Here is a 19,867-nt window from a genome sequence, read left to right on the forward strand (position 1 = left end):
ATCACCACCTTCAGACAAGCCCTGTTGCACACACAAATTTCATTCATTCAAGCGCATTGATTTGAAGATATTTTTGCTTCCTAGTCCCTTTTTCCCCCCCAAGATTTAATTCAGTTGCTATTACAGACATGGCATTTTATTCTGAGAAGGATTGTATTTGTATTTATTCTTCAAGCTAAGTGTTTTGTTTAATATGCTTGTTGTAAATAAACTCTTTTACCCCTTGTGGTAAAAGGCCACAAGTTCTTGCTTTGAGAAACTGTTAAGTGAAATTGTTGCCAGATAAATGTTTCCATGTGGTATTTGCCTCTTAATTCACTTAAATACCTTTGAAAGACTCAGGCTCCCAAGGACCTTATGTAACAGTTGCAGGGAAGGAGTTTTAAAGGGAGGAAAACAGAGAAGAATTACAGAAGCAGTTAAAAGTTGGGAAGCAGAAATATTGTCACCTCCAAAAAAAAAGAATTTTTCCCTGTATACACAAAAGACAGCTGACTGGAGCCTCAGGTAGCTGGAAATTGCAAGCTGCTTCTCTCTTCAGCACTGCAGAAAATCCAGCCATTTGAATATTTCCTAAAAGTATTTCATATTCACCCCCCAAGGAAAATACATATTTTGAAATACATATGAAACTCCTTAAATTTTACCTGCTGCTGCACTGCCTGATGACATGCCTTCCACAACACATGGACATTCACGAGGGCAAATTGTTCTGAAGGGCTTCACACCGGCCTTCATTCCACCTCCTGGGGACCGATTTCTAGGAGAGGGAGCACTGAGCACATCTCCCAGCTCGCAGCATTCCTGCTGCCCCTCTGCTGCTCCCCTGCCGGCTCCACACCTGCAGAGAGCGCAGCAGAGCAGCACATCTGCATTTGGAACTCAAGAGCAGCGCTGGGTGTTCTCCACACAGGGCAGACCTCTTCCACTCTGACGCCCCTCTCTCCTTGCATGGGAAACAGCAACAGGCTCCAAGGACACAAGGCCCCAGCAACAGCTTCCTCATCAGCTTCCCACTGCAAATTATCCTGTGCTCTGTACTTGTTATACAAATGGTTAGAGGTATTTACATAAAATGGTATTATTGCTCCACTGACAATCAGTCTGACAGAAGGGTTGATTTGCTGTCAGCTGGCAAATAATGTGGCAATGTTCCTGCCTAGAATAATTGCTGTCAATGCTAGAGTTGCCTGGAACTTGTTAATAGGACCAGATTGCTGTGGAGGCTGGTCAGCAAAAGGTTCCTCATAAAAGCACAGGCACAGCCTTTCTAATCCCCAGGTGATCCTCCAGGAAGTGCAGTGAGGACTGAGAGCTAAGGCAGTGTCACACGTGTACAGAGCAGCACCACAAATAACTTGACTGTGCGTTTACAGTAATTTTATTTACAAGTTACCATGACACCTGTAGTACTACAGTTTATAGAACACCATTAGCAGTAAAGTAAGTCACATCTAAGAAGGAGGCAGCAGAGAAAAATGTGCACAAGGGAATGCAGAAAGGCTATTTAGCTCTAACTTAAAGTATTTTTCTACAGACTTAGTAAGAAGGAATATATGTTGAGAAGAACAAGCTCTTCAGCCCTCTTATTTCTACAGTATGAATTTTTTTGTACAGTGACAATTTAGTATAATGACTACTACACTAGCAGTCAAATGCAAGTGATAGGGAGAAAACTGTCTTAATATCTTGCCCTTTTGAACATCCAGAAATTAAACCCCAAGCTTCCCTTTGGACGGAGTTACCCAGGGCTGGTTTACTTGCAGAGCCAGTAGTGCAGAATTGCTACTGGGGGGCAGGAGGGAACAGAACTTATGACTAGAGAGTTCCCCAGCATTGCATATTGCCTGTGAGGTCTTATCTGCTCTTAAGTACTTGGTGAGCAAAGCCAGTTGCAGCATTCCGTAAGTCTTTTTACAGTGCTGTGCTCTAAAGCTGAGCACAGTTTAGCAGAATCCCAGAATCAAGCAGAGAAAAAAAACCCTTCTGCTCTCTTATCATCATTGGCTCTCATGATGCTGGTGTTGAGCCTGGGCCTTTCTCAAGAAGAACAATGTGGAGAAACACTCTAGACTTAGATGTATTCTGATGACAAGACTCGGAAGAAAATAAGCTTAATGCAGCATCAGGTGCAACCCTTTTCTGCTTCAAAGTACAGCAACAGCTTCCAGAAAGCAAACAAGTGTTATCCAGGACCTGGCTTTCCCCTAGACATCTTTAATAGCCTGGAGCGACTGTCAGTGCACACAATCCATGCTAGGGGCTGCAAAGACAATGAATATACAAGCTGCACAATAATAATTATTTCCACTAGTAACTACACACAGGATATATTGCTTTTGGTACAATGCCATTTATTGTCACAAGAAGAAAACCAGTGATTAAGTTGAGCACATGAATTATGCAGACCTTTGCCATGCTGGAACAACAGCATATTTTACTTACAGAAATGTCACCAAGTCAGCTGTAAAAACAGCTTAACACAGTTCCTCCAAAATACCAAGCATATCCTCAAATCCAAATTTATATTACATTTAGCTACAACAGAATGATTAAGAAATGGTTTTGTTTTCAATCCCCACTTTTGTCTGGAGTGCTGTGCTTATACTGCATGGAGGCAAACAGAATCAAAACACGGAGCTACAGTGACAGCCACAACACCCACTGAAATATTTCTGAGTGGGAAAACTGGTCTGCAAGTTTGTGTCTCCTCCACACCTGTGCAAACCTACTCAGAAAGCCTGCAAAGGTATGTATGTGTACAAAAACTAACAAAGTTTTTTAAAACACAGAATGCATTAGAAAGTCCAAAGTTTGAACTCTTGAGTCTGTGGTGCCTCAACTGTAAGTTAGAATATCTGTGAGTTTTAACACTTCCAGGAACAAAGAAAGGATTTTTAGTCCAAATTTCCTTTTCAGTACTAGCTAACAAAATTAAAGGTGACCTAGGAGAAAAAAGCTCGACTAAAAAACCTTCCAGCTCTCTTGCAGTATCAGTTCAGTGAGTCTCAAGCCAAAATTCTGAATATTCAGCATTTTTGCATTTGCAATTTTAAGGCAGAAAAAGATGTTCACAGCAAGCCATTTTGTCTTGGATGTTACAAAAAAATCACAAACAACAAACCAACAAAAACAAATAAACAAACAAACTACCCTCCTAAAAGGTGCATCTCAATTCTTTTAGTAACAGCAAATTTAAAAAAATTCTATGGCATTCTCTTACAGCTTTGGATTTTTTTTTTCTAAAAAAGCCTGAATTTTCAGACACAGATCACACATCACAGATAGAGATTAACATCTTCCATGATTTCTAAGTTGTGTGTTCAAGGTCAGAATGAAACTCGCAAGGTGGAATAAGAGATCCCTGCACCAAGAGCTGGCTGCTGCAGGGCTGGCCCAGCACTGGAGCTGTCCTGCAGCACCTCGGGTTTCTCCCCAGAGCCAGGGCTCCAGGCCAGCTGCTGTACCCAGCCCCAGCCCTTGAGGCACAACTGTGTCCTCGGCTCAGCTCTACAGAGGCAAAAAATGAAAAGCAAATAAAAGCAGAGCTGTGAGACTGCAGGAATCTACAAGCGTGTGAGGCAAGGAAAAGAAAGAACAAAGGAGTGAAGTCATCAAGCCAGAGCACACAAGGGACTTTGGAGAAAGATCCCAACATGGAAAGTGTAAACCCCTGAGGAGGAGCAGTGTCACTGAAGAGGAACTCAGATCAAAGGTCAGCCCAGTGCAAGCAGTGAGGCAAGGAGAGAGAGGAGCTGCAGGCAACAGCTGAGCGCACACAAACTCACAGACTGGCAAGAGACATGAAAGTATTTTTATTACTGTCTTTTTAGGTAAGAAACACTGCAAACCCAAGACCCTGGCAAGGCTTTTCTTGCTCTTTTCAGGGAAATCAGGAATAGAAGACTTCAAGTCTCTTCAGCCTTCACATACAAACACAAGCTACCTCTGTACTAAGCTAGAAGGAGCACACATTACCACACCAATTAATCAGCTGGAAAGAGAAGGAACTTCAGGAAAAATAGGCTCTGTGTGTGTGCATGTTGAGAGCAAAACAAGAGGCAGCTTTAGGGAACTTGCAGGAAGTTTTCAGTATTCACAAGGTACATCAGTTTAACAGGATCAATAATCTGCTGTTTATCATCAGAACGCTTACAAATCCTATAAAATAAAGATTTTTTTTTTGTAACAAGTGGAACTTGTTTAGACTCAGTTTCACAGAGAAAAGTAAATTGCCAATAGCAAGATGTCCTGAAAACAGGGCAGAGTTTTAGAAAACATTTGAAGGAAAGTTGTCATAAATTACAGGGAAAAAGACTGAGGGGTTACAGAACAGTTCTCACATCCAACTCCCAAGATCAGGTTTGACACAAACAGCACATCAGCAGGGCTGCCTTCCTGACAGGGATGTGAACACCCCTGACACCAGTGGAGGTTCAGCAGACACACTGAAGTTGCCTTTGAAAGCAGAGTTGAGGCTCTAGAACTCCTCCTGAAGCTACCTGGACTTGTGGGGGAGAAGAGCAAGGTAACCACCAACAGACCCAGCATACATTGATGTGATGATGTTTGTGAGTCTTCTACATTCCTCAAGTGTTTTTTAAACTTTTCAGTGTTACATATATGCAATTTAGTAGAAAGAATAACTAAAGATGAACCATGCACAACACAGAATTATCTTTGGTCTGCAGGGTCCTGGGTCAGAGTTCTACACAGCTTGATGCCATCAGAGCTACATTAATCTCTTCCAATAAACACAGCTTGTCCTCAGAAGCAGCTCCTTGCCAGCCTTCCTGGTATCTGAGTGCAGCATCTCCCCAGCACCTGGGGGTGCTCACTGGAACCACCACCCCAACCCACATCCCAACAGCTCAGGAGTGCCCACTACACCTGAAGCTTACACATGGAGAGCTTACAGCCACTTCTGCTCAAACACAGGAAATTTGTGTGGTATTTCAAACTAATCCCACTGAAACAAGGACCACAACAATGTTAAGTCAAATCAGTTATTTGTCAAAACTTTCCTGGAGCCAAGCAGCTGTGCAGTTGTACCTTGAAGTCCCTTCCTGAAGTGCATGCTACAGTGAACACACCTTCTGCCAGGGGAACAGCCACAGCCAACAACAATGTTAAGAACACACAGAAACACGGCAAAAATGAAACTCTGTATTATTCTTGGGGGAAAAAAAGTCTGTACTCTGCAGTGAAAGCCAAGGAGGGGAATGAGAGATGAATTTTTACAAGCCAATCTCAGAGCTATTACGCACCTGCCAGATAAGGTTAAGCTTTCTTTAGTTGCAGGCCACATTTTTTGCCTTTTCATATTAACTAGAGAAGTTTTTAGCTGCCATTATCCAGCTACACCTTTTAAGAGTTCAATTCTTTGAAGAAGAGTTAAAGGTCCATGACAGTGATATGAACTTGCACTGCTCGCAGAAATCCCACATTTCAAATCCCTGGTCAGAGAAGAACCTTTTTGTACTGAAATGAAAACATTTGGTTTCTAAAGATTACACAAGTAAACATGTTCAAGATTTCATGGGAACAGTGCAATGTGAATATCCATAGAAAGAGTGTCAGAAAAGCCTGTGAGCCATCAGGTAACACTGGCACTGATTTGCATCACTCAGCAGGTCAAGATTTCATCATTTTCTCACACCAAAGATAACACATTCTGCCTGTCTATAAAGAAAGCTCATCTGTGGTTTTTTTTTTGTTGTTTTTTTTTTTTTGGGATGGCTTCCTTAATTGAATTCCAAGCTGGTACAGCTACACAGGGGGACACACCTTGAGCAGTTACAGCTCCTGCCTGCAGGCCAAGGAGGGGCAGTTTTGGATCAGCCAATGGACCAGCTCAGGCCAAAGCAAAGTCCCAGTCGTTCTAGATATGCACGGAACTATGCTGGTTTGGTAATACAGGGACACAATTTAATGATTTTCTTTGCATTTGTTTTTACAAGATTCAGATGCCAAAAACAAAACAGAACATTAAGTTACCTGATTTAAAAAAGAAAATCACAAACGTTTACAACATCAAAAGAATAAGACGAAATATAAACCTTTGCTACTTACAATTGATCTATACAGATTAACCAAATCACAAATCTGTCACAATATAAATGTTTAATTGTTACAATGAATAAGAACATACAGAAAATGATTTATTTATTTTTTATAAAATCTTCCTTTGCTTTTTTATTTTAAACTTACCATTAACTAAATTAGCTATGCAGGACTTGTGGGGTACGTGACTAAGAAGGCACCAACAGTACAAAGCAAAGACAAAGCAGTTTGAGTATTTTAAGAGTACTCTACACTGATACAACACGAGAAAAGGCAACAATAGTAAGTAAACCAGCTGCAACCTTTAGAAATTTGTTCTAGATTTACACATGTAGTCCAACTTTTACATTTCTGCCAATGTGTCACTTGGTTTGATCACAGCACATGCTACAAAAACCACTGTAAGCTTCACTTCACTAATGTGCACTTTTCACTAATTTAGTGTCTTGATTTCAATTGTTAACTAAACCATTTTGAACCACAAATGTATTTAAAACTTAGTAAAAGGATTGTTTGGACTTTTTTGTTTAAACCACTGCATTTACAAAAATATTTCCCCTAAAATCTGGGATTGCTTGAAGACATTGCTGTACAAATATAAAAGTACTATGCAAGGGACCAAATTCATAAGTATATGGTGTGTATGTATAGACCTATATTTATACCATATCACTGTGCTGTAACAACACAATAAATTTATCAATAACCAAGGACTATATAAACTACACTAACATAAGCAAATATATATTAATAAAGTTTAAATCTATAGTACAGTTGCTCAGCAAACAACTTTGACATGGTATAAATATATTGTAGCATATTACAGTGGGCAGCAACAACAGGTTTTTCATTCTCTCATTCTGCAAGGAAAGCCCTGCCCAGCTCCTCAGGTTTTGTCTGTCCCCACTGCCACTCCCAGAAGCTCCCGGCGCACGCGGCCCAGCTCTGGTGTCACAGGGGTGAGGAAGAGTCTGGCCACAGGCAGGACAGCAGAGTCAGAGGCTTGTTTGCCAAAGTATCCATGAGAATTTTGTGTTTGCATATTTTTCTTCAGCTGTAAGGTTGGAATGTTTTTGACAGTGAACTGTTTACATTCCTTATTCCCAAAGCATCTTTACCATGAAATATGCATGCTACTTCGATTAAGAGTTGCTGTTCTCCGCTCTAAAATATAAAAACTGCATAAAGAAAAGAACCCAATGTAAAATGATGAAATAACTGACCTAACACAGTGTTGTTAGAGGCACCTTCTTTAAACTATTTTTAAAATCTGACCAAAAAAAACCTCGTGCTTCAGCATTTGACGCATCAACAAATTCAACCCAACAATGTTGACTGAATTCAGTAAAAGATTGATGAATGTGGTTATGGATCCTGATGGATGCCAATTGGATTCAGCAAAAGTAGCTAAGGAAAAAAGCCCAAAAGCACCAGACATTAGGTAAAGCAAATCCTCGGCTTCTCACTCAGAGAGGATGCAAGGGTAAGTCTACACCTCCCCAAACATCCCAAATTAAAGACAGTATTAAAAAAAAAGAATTGGGAAAGAGAAGGGTGAAGTAAGCTGCCAAAGTTCTTCCTTAATAAATTAAAACGAAGGTGTTACAAACTAATTTCAGTAACAGTCATCTTTCCAACCGTGCCAAAAATGATTCCTGTTGTAATGATGATCATGCAAGTAGCAGAGATTCTAGAACTATTTCAACTTTTCAAAACTGAGTGAGAAAAGCATTTTGGTAAAGATGTGTAGAAAGGTCAAGAGAAATTTCTACACTGATATCAACAGTCAAGTGCATATTTCTTCTACAGAAATGTTTTTAGCATAGGTTCCATACCACGATTCCATGATCACTTGTGCAGTGTCCTGACAATGCTCTGAATTTGTTCCCCACGTCAGAGATTTATGTACCACAGGAACTTCCTAATAGAAAATGCCCTTTAATGATGAACCCTTGCTTATTAAAAATTAGTTTTGGCAGATTAACACTTAAACTATAGGAAAAAAAAATTGAAATGGAATCTTGTAAGCACCCTTATCTACTGGAGTCTAAGTTAATGGCTTTCTAGATTTCTCTGAAGAGCAGACTAAATGGTATGAGGAAGCCTGGAGTTATTAACCAGCCAGCATCCTTATGTACTACAGTAGCAATTGAACCTGATTTCCATTCAAAGACATTACCCAAGAGGAAACCAAAAACTAATTCTTAATGTTAATGTGAAGATATAAGATTTAAATTTATTTCCAGGAATTACAAGTGCATTTTGTTCATATTAGCAAGCAGTCTTTATACAATCCATTCTTCACTGCTGCCAAAATAAAATGAGAAAAAGACAGCAGAGATATGAAAAGCTAAAAATAGAACTATTTTTCCTAAGTTATTTGTTGAATAGCATTTCAGTTGAACACAACTCAGAGGTAACAATAGATTATTTTTTTTTCTCAATCATAGGCATGTGGCACTTAGACAATCATCTTTGCACAGAAAGCTTTAACAGTCATGCGAGGGCACAGTAATTATTTTAAACAAGGCAAATTTCTCACCACAGAGAGCAGTGGGGAAAGAAAAGGAGGCACTGCACTGGAACATAACACCTAGTAAACTCCACATTATACAATTTCAGTAACAAATACTTGAAAAGATCATTAAAAGGTATACAATTTTAAATGTTATTTAGTGCTAGCTTTGTTTGGTTGTCCTAACTCAGCATTATCAGAAAAGTTTGATAGTACTTGACAACAGAACAGTACTTCATGTCACGAGCTCATGGAGGCTTGATTACAAATCACCATAGTGTAGGTTGCAAGAAATGAACTTGAGATGCTGACATGCTGTAGGAGCAAAAGTAAAATCAAACTTTCTCATTTGAAGATGCAGTGTTCCTCTCTGCAAGAATCTGAATGTCAGTGATTAGATTCAAATGTCAAAACTATCAATCCTCATTTGAAGCATTTCATTGGTATGCAGGATGTAGACTGAGTTAATTAATATCATATTCTGAATTCTTGCTTGCCACCAGATACGGCTGCCTTGCCCAGGAAAAGCACTGGCCATGGGGTCACGGTGCCATCGTGGTCTGTGTTAACCCTTCCAGCACTCAGGGAGCAAAGAGCAGCTGCAGCTGCCACCTTGCCTTTGCACAGGCTGTACAAGCACTGCTGCATGGTAGGAACTTTGGGAGTACTATGCCTCCAACGTGGGTAAACTTTAAATGATCTCTCTTAGGAAAAGCAGGGAAAAAAAGGTACAAATTTTGTCAATACATGGAAAAATGTTTCTTGGATGAATTCAGTTAAGATGGGCTCCTATGTAGCTCTTACATTGGATAGAATACCTGTATGTACAGCACAGGACACCCAAACAAGTGCATAAGCAAGATTAACATGAACACAACTTATGCTGCAATCCATAGCATAATGGAACACTCTGCCGGATGCTAACCAACCATTTCTATTTAAAAAGGACGTGCAAAAAAAATCTGGGATGTCACTGACTTAAAGTGCCCTGAATAGTAGCTTTTCTAAAAAAAATGCCAGCGACTTCAGTAAAGTCAGAAAAACAGTTCATGGTGTAAACGTCTTACAGGTGAATGGATTCTCTTCTTGGACATTGATCCAGGAGTGAAAGGAACCACTGCATCTTTCAAACCAGAAAGCAAGCAGTTAAAACACGGGCAGCAGTAGGTGCACGTACAGTACAGTACTGCAACAGGTCAACAATGGGCATTACGCATAGGAGTGTCAATTACAATTCTTCAGGCTTAAAAGATTCATTGAAAGCATGAAAAGCCAAAACTACCAGGAACCGCCCTCCTGAATGGCTCAAAGGAGTTAGTGGATAAGCTGAGAGAGGCCACAAGACATGACCAACAATAAAGAACTGGGAAGAGGAACAGCAACATTTGAGCATGCCCAGTCCTTTAAGTCCTTGTCCTACAAGAGAGCAGAGACATATTTCAGTGAAGGAAATTTAACATCACCTTTTAAAACAACCCTTTCCTATTTCTGTGCTCTGTGCACAGTGTGTTTACCATCAGCCAGAGCCAGCAGGATCTACACATGTTAAAAAAGAATTCAGAGACAGTGGATCTCAGGGCATTCAATTTTAAACTATTAATTCTTCAAAAGATTAGAAAGATTAAACATAACTAATCAATGAAGTACATTGTTTGTCTGAACCAAAAATCTGTTGTTTTCATATTGCTTCTCAATTCCAAAATCCACAGCTCAGGGGACACTTTGAATCTCAAGAAACAGCCCAGTGAGAGGAGCTGGCTGCTGAAGGCCAGGGGGTGTGCAGGAGAACAGGAATGCACAGCAGGACACTGGTACTGTGCATTTGAAGCCAGCTCCTGGGGACTGGCCCTCACTAGGATGTCAAGCAGCTCTGTTTAAACTGCTGTGCTATGGCAGAGCTGGCAATCCTACCCACAAATGACTTGGACAAATTACCAACTGTCCTCACCAAGCTAAGTACAGTATTTCAATTTCAGTATTGTGCTGGCCAAATCAATTCTGCATAGTAGCATTTGAAGGTAACATTTTTATCAAACCAGAAATTTCTGCTAGCAACGGATCACCGATATCTTTATCCCTAATCCTTTTATCCCTTAATCCCTAATACAACCTAGGTAAATATGGTCTGAGCAATGAGGCAAGCAAGAGATCACAAACTGTGATTTACCACACCAGTAACCACTCACTGCCCTTCCTTGAGACTACAGCCTATGAGGAACAGGCTTCAGCTTGTTCCTAAAGATTTCTGTAACTTGTTTCCACCGTGTGTACATGCACAGCTGTGCTCTCACACAGAAAACATGAGTGGGACATGAACACCAGTCAGTCACTGTGTCCCAGATCTGCTCTATTAACAATGCCAACTAATAGAACCAGTGTGTGAACCTCAGATTTCCCTACCTTTCAATTATTACAACAGTTCAAATATCACCTAGCAAGCTTAAATAAACAAAATGCAGTATTTGTAAAAATTGAAATTTGTTCATTTGTGAGCTTCTATACATCTAAATACTCAAGCCAGTGGCAACAGCTGTTACCCTAATGAAGTAAAAACTTTTAAAAGTTTCCCCCACTTTCTTTTTCTTTCCTATGAATTCATCATTCAATGAAAACCTGGGGGTATATGCAATGCAGAAACTGCAATCATGTTTTTAGTGCAGAAAAGTTATTGCTTACAGCAAAGCGCCAAAGCTCTGGCACACTGCCAGAGCTGTGGATTACCCCCGTGGATTTCTGGCAGCAAGGAAGTGCCCTGGCTCAACACCTCACCTTCCTGCTGGAGCTGCCCCCACAAAGCAGTGATTGCAGAATGCTGCTCTGGGGGAGGAAAGCACACAGAGCACAAACCAGGAAACCCAGGGCAGCCTGTTGCCTTTGGCTTGTTTTTCCTTTCCACTCATAAAACTTTGATACTTTCCCCTATCAGTATCACAGAAGTTTCCCAGGTGCTCCAATCAAGTCAGTGTTTGGCCAATTTGGTATGAAACTCCCGAGACTTGCAAGCCTTGTGGCACAGGAAGACCAGTTAAGTTCATTGACTTAAAAAAAAAAGTCAGTCAGTGAATATAAGTACATTTAATCTTAAATTAAACTTTCAGACCTTCAAGATGCTAGGAAGGTTAATAATAATTAATTTATGAATATTTAAATACCTATTCCTATTTACTCACACTATTTGGGAGCTACTTAAAACTGAAGATAATTTCTGCTGAAGTTTTGTGTGTGGGTTTTTTCTTTTAAAATAATTTAAGAGATTTCTCCTCTGTACATTACATTTAGGAGGAGGTTTTTTTAAAAGCCTTTGAAGCCATATGACCAAATTATGTATGTGTAAAATATGAAGAACATTGCCCCCTAAAATGATTTTTAATAAAATTTGCATTTCAAAGCGTTACCATTGCCTTTATTCTAAGCAGCACTATTGAAATGCAATTCTTGTTCCCTAAATGTAACCTACAATAACATAAACACCTGGGACAGTTGCCTGGATTCCATGTGGACACTTCACTGCTGTGGGCAAACAGAAACTTTCCTCAAAAACAGGACAGGGCTGAGGTCAGCTCCTTGGACAGGGAGTTACTGGGCACTGGGACAGGCAAGTCCTACATTTCACCAGCAGCACCAAAGTCTCAAATGTCCCCCCTGCCCAAGTGTCCCCTACTGCTGTGACCTTACCTATGCACGACTTAAGATCGGTATCCTGGCTGGAATCTTGCAGTTTCCTCAAAAATCAATTCTTTCAGCTTTTCCTTCGGCAAGTCATCCAACTCCATATCAAACTTGAAGGGTGCTTCAGCTACAGGCTTAGTAACACAAAGAAATATCATTATTTTAATGTCACCGTGCTGTTCAATTTCATGCAGTCCTTTTATGGATGGGGAAAAAGTCTGAAAATGTCCTGCACAAAAATAGCTAACACTGAGCAGTCTTCAAGGCAGAACTCCCCCTGTTAGTCCTATGTGTGCTTTAGGTATTAGTTTATCAAAATTTACATCAAGCACAGTAAGTAGCTGGTCAAATCCAAACTACAAGTTGAAATATTTATTTGAGGCTCTTAACTCAGTATCTACTTGAAGAAAAAAATTATCTTAAACATTTTTTTAAATTGGAATAAACATATCTGGCCCTTAAGGGAAACTAGGTTATTTCCTCCTCCCCTATTTCTTCAGAAAAATGAGCCAGAAATCTCCTCAGAACTGTACATAAACTACAGCCAGTTCCAATTCAGGTTTATAAAGCATAATCTGATGGCAAACTCAGTCATCCTCCTCCTTTACCTCAGACATTATGAAACCAGGCCTCACATGAGCTGAGAGTCTCCATTTTCTGGAGAGGGAGGACACTTTAGTATCTATTTATTGTGTGGCATCTCCTAAGTGTTGTACTGAAGTGAGAAATTGTGGTAAATTGATGCAATTTGTTCTTCAACTCCGTTAGTGCAGTAGAAATATTCCCCTTGAACTGAAGTAGAAAATAATCAGCTGGATCATTTGATCAATGTTTACATTTTAACAATGCCTTTACCTCATCACTTGGATCATAATACTGCTCCAGATATGGATGGGCTAAAGCTTGCTCCACTTCAATCCGCTTATGAGGATTAAAGGTCAACATTTTATCCAACAAATCAAGTGCTAAGAGGAAAAAAAGTGAGCAAAGATTTAATACACACTCCAAAAAAGTGTCACAAACCTTGACCTTACCCAGACAATATCCACTGCCCAAGGTCTGTGCTAATGGCAGTGCAGCCCTGGAGCTCCCCTGCTGTGGCTGGGAGCTGTAACCTGGGCACAGAGGCTGTGCCAGCTCCTCTCAGCATTCCTGGGCTGCAGCTGCCCTGGGCACCCCTGCTCCAGCACAGGTGTTACCCTGCCCAAGCCCTTCAGCCCCAGAAGGGATGGCAAGGCAAGAAACACAGCAAATCCTACAGTACAATCTGGCTTGAACTATAACAGAAATTAAATAGATGAGGCTTTTTCTTCTCTCAGAAAAATGCTTTGGATTTTTGTGCCAAAATCCAAACTAAGATGGAGCTTTTCTGAAATAAATAATTATGAATATGTTCTTATTCTGAAAAGAGAGCTTGGCTGTTTACAGATGAAAATATCATCCAGAAGTCATTAGGAGTTCTAGATCATCACAGTGAAATATTCTGGCACAACCAGCAGCACAGAAGATACTCTCCAGAGAAGATGCAAATACATTTATATTCATGAGATTCAAAATCTGTTGAAGACAACTCGCAAAGAATCCATAAAGAACCTGAGGATCCAGTAAGATAAGAGTGAGGTCTGGGGAAACTCTGGACAGGCATCACAAATCAGTGCTACTGCAGTTGGTCAGCTACTGTGCCTGTAACACATTTCCCTTTCCCAAGAAGAGAAAAACTGATTACAGCAGCAAGAAGCCCTAAGATATCTGCAGTATCCTAAATTCCATCACATTTTTTTTCCTCACCACATCATTTATGAACCAGAATTTTAACAGAGACTTCTTGATGCAGTGCAGCAGCTGCAGCTTTGCACCAGGATGAGGAGCACACCTGTGACCTCAGGTCATGGCACAGCCTGGGGAGGGAGGAGGCACCATCCCCATCACCCCACACTGCAGTGAGCTCCTCTGGGTCTGAGCAGCACCCAGCGCTGCCCAGGAGACCCAGCTGCACTCGAGGGCAGCTCCAAAAGCCTCAGGCCTGCACTGGAACCATCCCTGCAGCCATCCCTGCGGCCATCCCTGGAATCATCCCTGCGGCCATCCCTGCAGCCATCCCTGGAACCATCCCTGGAACCATCCCTGCGGCCATCCCTGGAACCATCCCTGGAACCATCCCTGGAACCATCCCTGGAACCATCCCTGCGGCCATCCCTGGAACCATCCCTGGAACCATCCCTGGAACCATCCCTGGAACCATCCCTGCGGCCATCCCTGGAACCATCCCTGGAACCATCCCTGGAACCATCCCTGGAACCATCCCTGGAACCATCCCTGGAACCATCCCTGGAACCATCCCTGCGGCCATCCCTGCAGCCATCCCTGCAGCCATCCCTGCAGCCATCCCTGGAACCATCCCTGCGGCCATCCCTGGAACCATCCCTGCGGCCATCCCTGCGGCCATCCCTGGAACCATCCCTGCGGCCATCCCTGCGGCCATCACTCTGTGCTTGGCTGTGGTTCCCTCACTCAGCCCCAGGCGGGCACAGGGCCCAGCGCTGCCCCTGCCTTCAGTGCCAGCCAGCTCCTGAAAGCTGCCCTGGCACAGCTGCCCTTGGGGTGTCACTGTCAAGGACTGCACCAATGGCACACTCCCCCTCAGCTGAGGTACCAGCACTGCTGCCACCTGAGCTGTCAGAGCCCACAGGGAGGATTCTCACACTGATGAGCACTGCTATAAAAGCAGAATAAATCACTGCTGTTTTCCTCAATGACAGAGATAATCAGCTCCATACAGTTCCATCTGCAGAAATCAGCTTTTACATGGTAATTCAGTACCTGATCATATCCAGTAAAAGTAAATTATCATATCAGTTAAAAAAGAAGTGACTTAGGAATTGTGCTAGAGCAGGTAAAAGAGCGCTGTACTGTGAACACAGCCACCCTTAAACTGTACAAAATTGACTATAAAAGGTAAATTAATAGCTATCTAGCAAAACAAATCACATTTACCCTTTACTAAAGCCTTGTTAAGAAAGGTTAACAATTATTATATTCCTTGCTTTTAAAACTTTTGCTCCACACATCCTGAATTTTTTAACCCATTAAATTTTAAGCTTTCATGGTACCTAAGGATCCCACCCGCTGACGAGACCCTGTTTAACCTACAATTGATGCACAGTCTGCAAAACTCTACCCAGGGCAGCAGCAAGCAGCTGCCTCCTACCTAGTGCTAGAAACAAAGTTCAAGACTTGTTTGATGCCAGTGTCAAAATCCAGTGCTGATGATCAGCACTTGAATGATGAACTGTGCTTCTAAGGACAGTGACAAGAGTTTGGATCTCACATGTCAGTTAAAGACCAAACTCCACAACAGGTAATCTTAGAGTTACTAAAATTGCATTAAAAAGATAAACTAGTGTGAGGGCTTTGTGCTGGTTTATGATTTTATAATAGATTAACAGTGCTATTTTAAGGCACTTGCATGTTCTATTTCCAATATAAAGATAAATTCTTAGGTTATAGAAACTCCCATCCTGCCATTACTTTGATACAAAGTAATAGAGTATCAAATACCTTTGGGGTCAGCATTTGGAAACAGCCTGTTCCATGGTACCTTATTTTTGTGTGGTAGAGAAAGCAAGTAGTTTCTGGCCTTTAAATTTATTATACAATTCAAATCTTCTTGGGAAGGGGATCCAAGTATACCTAAAAAATATGAATACAAACAATAGTGCATTCTGTGAAAATCATATTAACACAGCTGTATCATATCTGCTAAAACTCAGTATTAAAACTGCTGGGAAGGAGATTTCAGACCAAATGTTTTAAGGATAGAGAATACCTGAGTAGTTTTTAGAAACTTTTACTAAAAACCATTTGTTACATAAATAAATGGATCTGAGTTTTCTAATGATGTGTAATCTCTCAGAAAGATCCCATTAAGTAGTGTACCTAAAGAAAGTTTTAAAAAATTGACCTGGACCTAATAATAGATGAGCTTTTAATTTATTTTTTTTTAAATTTTGTTTTAAAAATATATCTGCTGATGTAGTAAATAAATTGCTAAGTATTCTCCAGTTGTCCCCAAAACAATGATTACCTGTAGCAATTGCTGCAAAAATAACGAGAGGGGAGAGCAGACACACCTGCAGATGCACACCCTACACAGTGACCCACTGGAGAAAGACCAGCCCAGCTGGCAGAAACGATGGAGAGGCAGATGTGGAAATGCTGCTTTTCCATAAAGCTTACCAAGGATATGGTTAAGTTGGTCAAGGTAGTGTTTTCCTGGGAAGATGGGTCTGTTGGAGAGCATCTCTGCCAGAATGCAGCCCACTGACCAGATGTCAATGGACTTGGTGTAACCCTGCAAGTGAAGCAGAAACACATTTTTGTCAAATTTTTGTATAATAGCAGCAAGTGTTACTTTAGTAAACCGTGAAAGTGCACACAAATCATCTTTTTCTTTGTTAGATGAGTCCTGCTTGCTCATGCTGTTTGGTTTCTCTGTACAAATGAAATAATTAAGAACCATATATCAAAACACTATTTTGAAGGGGTAGCAAGAACTGAAGTCTCCAAGAGACAATTTTCAAAAAGGATTTTTTAAGTTTAGCTAAATTTGTTACCAACTGCAAATTGTTGAGATTCCCTAATTTTATAACCAATTTAAACTAAAACATTTTGGAAACCAGGTATTCTGAATTGCACAGCCCCTGACAGAGTGCTGAACACGTGTCAAAGAGCTGTCCCTGAGGGGATCTAAGCTGCACTCCAGGACCAGGCCTTTGGCAAAGGGGGAAATGGCCAAAGCAATGGCTGCTGCTTGGCTGCTCTGTCCAACACCACAGGCAGGAGGAGGTGCAGATGCTGGGAGCAGAGCACAGCAGTCCCTGGGGTATAACAGGAATGGAACAGAGGGATATCCCCATGTATGGCCAACCCCTGCCAGCCCCAGGAAAAGGCACAGCAGTGACACCCGTCAGTGACAGAGCCCCCCGTGCCTGGCCTGCTGCCACTGCCCCTCCCCTGGGAAGGCTCTGTCCCCACTGTCCCCACAGCCACTGGGCTCCAGCTGCTCAGGATTCATCCCTTCACCATTTGTGTTCAAGGTGCCAGAATCATAAAAGGAATCACACATTAAACCAGGAACTTTTAACCTGACCACCTCTTACAAACACAAAATATATTTGTTGTGATACCTTTGATAAGTAGATATGTGGACCAGCCCAGTGTTGTGGCCTCAGTGAGGGTTTAAAATACAAGATGTGAGTTTAAAATACAAGAAGCTGAAGGAAAACACACTTAATTGGTCAGATGTCTATTTGCTTGGACATGCTACTGATGCACCAAAACACACCCACCAACTGGAAAAGCTGTAAATCCTACAGGAACAACAGCTCTCCCAGGATACCAAATACAGCTCCAGGTGTCACTCGGGTACTTTGCTAACAGGTGTCTGGCTGTGGGAGTGAACACAGGCATTCTAAAGGACACCCCCCACCCACACAAGGATTGGATGCACCTTAAAACAGCCACAGAACACAACAGTAATTCCAAATACATAAAAACCAAAGGAATGATTTCATGAAGACTATGGGAATGCAATTAAGACTGACACATAAGAAGGATCACATGCCTTCATTCAGAATCAGATTCACCCTCATTATACATTCTAAACCTAAATGAAGATGTCAAGATGACATTAAGGCAACATTTGCAGCCTCGATGGAGGCAGCAGCAGAATGCTCACTCCTAGCACTCCTGTCCTGCTCAGTGGCACAGCAGGTGATGGAAGCAGCCTCGTGACTGGCAAGGAACTGGAGGTGTGGGAAGTTGAGCACGTGATTTCTCAGTTCTAGTACCCAGTAATTGATTCTGGAATCACAATTTATTTCAAGCCAGCAGCTCTACTGGAAACCATGCCCACTTCTCCCCAAGACTGTGCGTGCGTTCTGATCCTAAAAACACACAAGGGCTCGCTGTTCCAAGCCCAGTTGGAGCTCACAAGGGAAAAAGCAGCAACAGCAGCACCCCAGCAGCTCCCTGTGGCCTTACCTTAGAATTCAGCATGATTTCAGGAGCCCTGTACCAACGTGTGGCCACATACTCTGTCAGGAATCCTGTGTGATCATGGTCGGGATCTGCAACGCGAGCCAATCCAAAGTCACAAATCTGGTTTTAGAGAATAGGAAAAAAAAAGCACATTAGACACGTTTCCAACACTACAACATTACTGATTCACCATTTCCCAATCAATGTAACACCCACAAATGCAGAGATGGCAACCTATGCTTTTAGAAAAGTTACTGCACAAAGGTGAAGAAAAATGTTTGGATCAATTACAAAGAATATCCAACTGCCATTCAGGGCCAGTAAGAATAAGTAAAAAAAGGAAACAGTTCACAATTTATGCTGCACTACAGGCTTGCTTACAGCACCTTTGCCAAACAGGCAAAGATACACTGCTCCAACCTCTCAGAAACTCACCAGAAAACAAAAAGAATAGCAATTAAGACTTTCAGAAAACCTAATTAGCAACCAACACATTTGTAACCAAGTTCAACACCCAATTTTACAAAAGCTATCATCATAACTGCATCTTTGCATAAGAAACAACCTATCCAATCATGAGATAATGGTAGGCTGAAGAGATTATGGGCTGTTGAAGGAAGCATAAGCCTAAAAGACAAAAAAAATCCCCCCAAAAGAAAACACAAGCAAGAAAATATTTCTCAACCCCTTATAAGGAAAATAATTTTATCTAACTATGAAAAGAAAAACAAACACCAATTTAGACTAGTGAGTTCAGCAAAAAGAAAAAGGTGGTTTTAGTTATGCTCCTGTAAGAAGGCTCCATGGTTTTCAGAGCTATTTACTGTCTAGAGAGAAATTAGGCAAATTGAAAATGTGAAGACAGAGTGCTGTGGAGCAGAGCAGATGTTCCTTTCTTACCGTCCCAAAGGTCAATGGCAAGGTTGTTGAGTGGCACATTAGACACATTCACAAGCTTCTGCTGCCCCCCAAAAAACAGCAGGTTATGATTGCCACACAAAGTGTGTTTCCATGAAAGAATACATAGTTTCAGGAAAACAAGGCATCAAATGTAGGAGTGGCAAACACTGGGAGATTCCTCTGCTACATTTGTTTTATAATATTTACTCTTAGCTAGTTAATTGTGTACAGTGATTATATTGAAAATGTGAAGTGAAAATAGGCTGTAGTCAACAAAGTCAGTAATGGAAAATCCTACCACAACCACAGAAACCTCACTTTGCCCTGGCAGATATTTCTTAACTTTCCTGTAGGGACACCCTGTCAGTGAAGTAACTGATAGATCAATTAGGGAAGAAATACTTCACCTGACTAAAAGCTGCATCTGAAAGACAAAACTCACAGCTGACTGTTACACAGGGGGTCTGAAGGAAAGGCAATGATGAATGTCATAAGCCCAGCTGTGTCCCATTACTTTAGCTACATATTCAAAAAATAAACCCAGCTCCCCGAATCCTTAGAAAACAGCCCCAAAAAGAACCTTTCTAAAGCATGGCAAGGTTCTCCCAGGCTACAGCAATAGAGCAGCTGCCTTGTGTGCAATTAGCTTGCATAAAGAGACTCAGTACAAATAATCAGAAG

The 19,867-nt window shown here is 41.4% G+C and overlaps 1 protein-coding gene across 1 annotated transcript in view; it reads right to left on the reverse strand.

The window, feature by feature from the left end:
- Positions 1–2,333: 2,333 nt before the first annotated feature.
- Positions 2,334–19,867, reverse strand: part of MAPK1 (mitogen-activated protein kinase 1) — a 37,846-nt gene continuing 20,312 nt past the window's right edge. The window contains exons 4-9 of the mRNA XM_071445422.1: positions 18,290–18,406; positions 16,484–16,598; positions 15,806–15,937; positions 13,103–13,212; positions 12,254–12,381; positions 2,334–9,994 (exon numbers count right to left, since the gene is read on the reverse strand). Of these exons, the coding sequence (XP_071301523.1) occupies positions 12,265–12,381; positions 13,103–13,212; positions 15,806–15,937; positions 16,484–16,598; positions 18,290–18,406 (591 nt within the window). The 3' untranslated portion in view covers positions 2,334–9,994; positions 12,254–12,264. The remainder of the gene's footprint in view (positions 9,995–12,253; positions 12,382–13,102; positions 13,213–15,805; positions 15,938–16,483; positions 16,599–18,289; positions 18,407–19,867) is intronic.

Source organism: Agelaius tricolor, unplaced genomic scaffold (genome assembly GCF_023055355.1).
Source record: "Agelaius tricolor isolate 1412-34295 unplaced genomic scaffold, bAgeTri1.0.p SCAF_20, whole genome shotgun sequence".
NCBI lineage: Eukaryota > Metazoa > Chordata > Aves > Passeriformes > Icteridae > Agelaius > Agelaius tricolor.